Below are 6,000 nucleotides of genomic sequence, written 5' to 3' on the forward strand. Positions count from 1 at the left end.
CACGTCCTGTATTTGAGTGTTTTTGTAAGGGTAATAATAATGACCCAAACTGACCCTGATCAGAAAAAAATCTATACAATCATATCAGATTTTCACAACCAATACAACCCTAAAGAGAAGTACTAGAATCGCCAGTGGCTCTACAGTACATGAAGTGATCTCAGAGTGAACGTGCAGATCTGTTTTTGCGACACGACTGAAGCGTGGCGTCGCAACGTCATACATCCGCGGGTTGATCGCTCCGCGCCCTCAACCGGCAGGTGATTGGACGAATGCGTCACGTGGGTCTAGCTACTCCTGAATATAGTATATACTATAGTATAGTATACTATAGAAAATAGTTCACCGAAAACGTGTTTCTGAAAACATTTTAAGCGAGAAATAGGCCGTGCTGTTGCTGCAATCTGTCTTCATTTCAGATCGACAAAGGTCTAGATTTTCATCTACTTCTATTGGATAGTGGCGTCGCATTCAACGGATTCATCTGCATAAAGATGGGCATCGGCCAGCTTTTTTGACGCAACAGCATTTTTTCCCCAAATGCAGCGCCGCCTTCCCGAGATGCTTTACGGGCGCGTTGAGTCAAGTCGCTTGACGTCACCCATAGGAATAAAGTGGAGCGCGGCGCGACAGAAGCGTCGCACGGCCAGGTGGATCTGCACTGTGAGTCTCATTAAATGTTCCTGACGCATTAAGTTGCTTTTGTCAATTTAAGCTGGCCCAACAAGTAGCACTTACTGAATTCAACAGTCAAGTCAATGCTCAAGTTAGGGTAACAAGAATGACTTACTGCACCATACACGTCAGTACTCTTCAGCCAGTAACAAGACCTACGAGGGCTGTTGTGATTAATTCAGGAAACCCTGGACGTCCAAGGTCAGCAAAACTAGCAGGCGTTGACAACAGTTGTCGCTTAAGCAAAATCATGAATTGGTTTCATCAATGGTGAACTGTGTACTACAGGCTGACTTTGGATCAGAAATCCTGCATGACCCGTGGGAATCCGGCAGTGCACTCCCACTGTGTCCCTTCAGGATGGGAACGGATAATGAGACCAGGCCTGGGGAGTAAACGTCCCAAGGCGCGGAAGGACTTAGTGTAGGATAATGTACAGTATGTTTCAGCTTCATCGTCACACGCGGTTCTGTGGTTTCCGTGTCAGCACAAGGTCAACATGTAACATTCTTTGCTCGACAGAAATTACGAAAATGTGTTTTTCAACCGTGACAGTACAATGGATGGAGTCTAAACATTATCACTTGAACATTTGAAACTAAAAAGTACTGTCCCGCAAAAGACCGTCCACACTCTACACTCTACACACTAAATGCGATTATTTAAAAAGAGGAGACAGGTTTGGATGAGAATAAAAGGAATTAGGACTAGAAAGAAAGGGGACTTCAGTTCACATGTACGACACTGCATCTTGTCATACAGGTACATCTGAGTGGCAGCATGCTGCTAGGGATGTAACGATTACCGGTGTAACGGAAAAACATGATAAAAATGTTGACGACAACAATTACCATTTTCATTTAAAACATCATTATTATCACGGTGTGGAAACCGTGTGTTTAATTCTTCCCAGCTTCATCCGAGTCTCCTGAAGTTGCCGCGCGGGCGCACTGCATACCTACAACGTGCGTTTCTTAAAGTTGGAATCATGGCGGAAGGAGGAGAGATGACAGCACTCAGGACATTTATCAGCCCTCTAAGAGGACTAAGTCTGAAGCATGGGCATATTTTGGTTATTATAAGAATGCCAAAGGACAGTTGATTGAAGATAGTTATCCTGTCTGCAGAACGTGCGGGGAAAAAGTTGCTGCTAAAGGCGGCAATAACAAGCAACGTATACTGAAAACTCTTGATGGCTGTTTTAATCAAACCAATGTTTGCTGTCATAATGAGATTCAGAGGATGGCTCAGAGGGCCAACAATGGAAAATTACTTCAACTGCACGATGGTTGTTTGTCTTTTGCTTTTAGTAGGTGTTGTTCAAACAATAACTCATAACTGGAGTCAGAGAAAATTGTAATTGGCTAAATGACAAAATGAGGCTGACCGGCAGCATAGCCGCTTTAACATCAAGGCATCACTTTTAAATCACCATGCACAGGCCACATGACTGTATTTAAAAAAACTGCATGATATATTAGAGATTACTTTCCATACGAATAAGTAACAGTGTGAGGGAAAGACCCAGACCGATAGTATTAGAAGTGTTAAAAAGGGCAAACCTGGACATTTAACTGGAACAACAGCACTGTGTGACTTAACAGTTGAAGGACACACTGAGACTGGCAGAGTTAGGGTTCCTGTTGGGCCACCTACAGTATACAGTTTGCAGACACAGACATGCAGCTGTGATGCAGTTTATAAATCAACTATCTAAGACACTGTATGTTTGTGGTAAGATGCTTAAACTGCTCAATAGCAACTTTAGCTACTGAGCTTTATTCTGTGGGAGTTTCTCCATCGCTTGACAAATACGTTATAACTTTTAACAGCAATGAATCTTTAAATAATAAATGATATTTGATCAAACTTAGGAGAGGGACAAACGATCAAAGAAAAAGTAGCTTGCGATGCATTTGCTTCACTGTTTTTTTTTAGTTTTTTTTTTTTTAATCAAAAGCATGTGTTTTTAAAGTACACAGAAATACGCTTGTTTGTGCCATTTCTTCTCCGACAATTTACACAGTCTTCCGTTTAATCCAAAGTACCCATACTAGCTCAAAAACTACATTTCCAACAACTTACTTTCCCACAAGGCAAACCCGTTTCAGAAACCACAGAACAAACTGACTTGTGTCCAGTGTGCTCTTCGCCTGCTCCAAATGGATGCTGCTCACACATTCTATCTGCGTCATTCTTGCTGCAACCTGCAAACCCGACAGTCCAAACTCCCAGAGGCTTACAGCCTATGATAACGCATCCAACGTCAGCCGATCTTAAACCTATCGATCAATACGCGACATTTGTCCACAGCCATCTTGTCCACTTCATCTTAAGATAACCCTTTCTCCTACACCGTTAATCAACAAGAAACACATATGTGTACACTTTACCTTAAATGCTTCAATCAATACTTGCGGAGAGGCATTACTTGTTCAAACACACCATGCGGAGGCTGTTAAGAGTGTGTTAACATGTGTAATGGCTGTAAACACAGGAGCCCGCAGCCATGTCGTTTGAGTTGCAATCAGCAAAGGAAAGTTTCAAACTGCATATTTTCCATCTAGAGATCAAACTCTATGAGATGATATTGGAATATACCTTCAACTTTAAAAGGCCTGATGCATTTCATATTGTATCTTATATAGGATCAGGATCGGGCTATGACACAGAATTGTCTACAGTGAAACTAATACTGTTAAAAGCATTACAAGCAGTCCACAAAGACTTCATTGAACTCATATGTGCATCATAAGGGGTGCTAACACACTGCAGACTACAGATAGCCTCCTATATGACAAGCACACACATTCATAGAAAGGAAACATGCTCTAATGTGAATTTTGGCTCCTGTTAGAAGTCTGGTTGAGAGAAGAAGAAAAAAAGACAAGACAGAGGCAGGCTATTAATAGGCTTACTCCAGTGAGGGAGACGGATCTTCCCTCATGTTTGGGATCAGCTCTTCACACGGGTAGAAGGAGGGAGAAAGAGGGGGACTCTCTATTGACACAACACTGAAAGTGACACAAACTGTTTCTTGAAGCATTTAATTGAGCAGAAACACTTTCCACCATAATGTAGTGCCATTAGGTGCCAAGTTACAGCCTGATAGGAACAGCTAGGAGTCCAAATACATGATAACAACAGCCATAGATAGCATTCAACAAACTGCACAGACACTCCTTAGGTGGCTTGACACACCTTTTTTCACACATAGCATGCTTTTGCTTTCTTCAGCCAAGCAAAGTGAATATCTGAATGCAGTTTGTTTTCGTAATGATGCAAATAGGATGTTGGTGAGTCTACAATCTCAACTGGCATAGGTGTTACTCGTAGCACTGTCTACTCTAGGAAATACCCTACTTCTTGTTCACTAAGATACTGCAGGGAAGCCCTGACATGAATGAAAAAAAATAACTAGAAGGTGTGAAACATGAATGTGTGGCAAGCAAGCAGCATCTCCAGTGACACCACAGGGCAATTAAGCTACCACAAATAAACTTTACAATTTGATAGCGTTATATGGTTTGTGCTTCCTAAAAAAAGAAACTAATTGAACTTACATAAGTTTGGTTTTACTTGCTGTGATGCACACACGCAGATTCACATCAGACTAAAAAGGTGGGTGTTCTCTGCAAAGGTAAACCGCTTCTGTATGTCCAAGTTACCGATTGGCTCATAGAACATATATAATAACCATTATGGCCATGGCAACACCGCAGCAGTAATAATGTTACACGCAATGATCAATACCCACATCTTTACATTGCCATTCATACAGAACAGGCAGAGAACATGAGAGAAAAAATAGGCCACTGCATGTATAGAATACATGACCCTTGACACATAGAGCTAGCATGTGTCTTTATGGGTATGTGAGGCCCATGTGTTTATGATAGTATAACGTTAGGTGTTAAGGCTACCGCACGCGACTTGACACGAGTCGTGACCAGCTGAGACGTTATTTAGCATAACATGAAGATGGAGTTGGCGGTATGAAAAAATAAGTGTAAACACAACATCAGCGTGAACAGACACCACTGACAGACAACGTGTATCAATGGAGAAACTCACATCCTCGAAGAGAGATCCAACGTTGGCTGTCACCAGCAGTATTCCTGTGCCTTGCGCTACTGTCAGCTTCCCTGCCATAATTCTCTTTCGCAGGTGGGTCGGGGACTTGTACTGCGGACTTTATAGGTAAGGAGCGGGGAAAAAAACAAAAACAAATAGATGCCGGCGAATGTCTCACGAAACTGGTTATAACACTGGTAATTTGCCACTGAAGCCGGGGTTGAGGCGGCTCGGTTGGAGCATATTTTTCAGCAGTGGCCGTGCATCTACTAGGACTAGGAGTTGCTTTGCAGTAGAAGGTCCGTTGGCGGCGGCGGTTAGCGTGCTCTGTCTCTCGTGCTACTTTTTCACGTTCACAGCCATCGTAAAAGTTTCCGTTTAATCCACGGCGAGTGCCCGAGGGCTCTGGTTCATTTCAGCAGAGAGGGTTTCCCTAGCGTTTGTGCAGTGTAAAAGTCTCCCTCCGAAAGCAGGACTCTCTGCCAGGACCATTGCTTTTTTTACTGTTTAGAGAGGATAGGCTGGAGCCCTTCGTGCTCTGACGTCACCGTGCCAATGGAAACACGGGCTGTCTTAAAGGGCCAGCGCACCGTCAACACAACAGCTCTGTCCCTACCGCCCCAGCGTCCATTATCGGACACAACCGGGCTGTATGGGGCTGTCCCGTGGTAAGCGTTCGTCTGTATTCTCTTAATCCACCTAAATTGTCCTTAACCACAACCAGCAGCTTTAATTTGTTTAAAGATCAAGCAACTGTCTTTTGTTTATGTAAACAATGTCCACGCTTTATGCCATTACATTTATTACAGTTATGTTTATGGCATGAACTGGTTGAGTGATTTGCATGAAAAAAGGTTGAGGTTGAATCTTTTTGGACTTTAAATCAGGGGTGTCAAACTCAGTTTCCCTAAGGGCCAGACTGGAAAATGAGAATCACATCAAGGGCCAGACATGGAGAGATTATTGACATGTGTTTATTTAAGAGGAAAAGTCAAATATTTTGACTGTATTATTGCATGTCTCATATACTGTAATCTTCTGACTTACATTTTGGCCCTCATAAAGCCCCAAAAAAGTTAGGCAAAAAAGTTCCTCAGCCAGCGATAAATGGAAATTGGAAAAAGGCTGAAAAAAAACATCAAAATTGTCTGAAAAAGTGACAAAAACATCAAAAAGTGACAAACACTTCTGAAAAAGTGACAAAAACATAAAAAATTGACAAAAAAATTCTGAAAAAATGGCAAAAACTTC

General features: G+C 42.4%; 1 protein-coding gene across 2 annotated transcripts in view; it reads right to left on the bottom strand.

Annotated features, from left to right (window-relative positions):
- The window catches only part of LOC116039332 (inositol polyphosphate-5-phosphatase A), a 188,407-nt gene extending 183,134 nt beyond the window's left edge, over window positions 1-5,273 (bottom strand). Inside the window, exon 1 of one of the 2 annotated variants that reach the window (XM_031284068.2) lies at window positions 4,750-5,273. In XM_031284068.2, coding sequence (XP_031139928.1) covers window positions 4,750-4,827 — 78 coding nt within the window. In that variant the 5' untranslated portion in view covers window positions 4,828-5,273. The remainder of the gene's footprint in view (window positions 1-4,749) is intronic. The other variant, XM_035991941.1, reaches the window with a different exon arrangement.
- Between the last annotated feature and the right edge of the window lie 727 nt (window positions 5,274-6,000).

The sequence above is a fragment of the Sander lucioperca genome, chromosome 15 (assembly GCF_008315115.2).
Source record: "Sander lucioperca isolate FBNREF2018 chromosome 15, SLUC_FBN_1.2, whole genome shotgun sequence".
NCBI lineage: Eukaryota > Metazoa > Chordata > Actinopteri > Perciformes > Percidae > Sander > Sander lucioperca.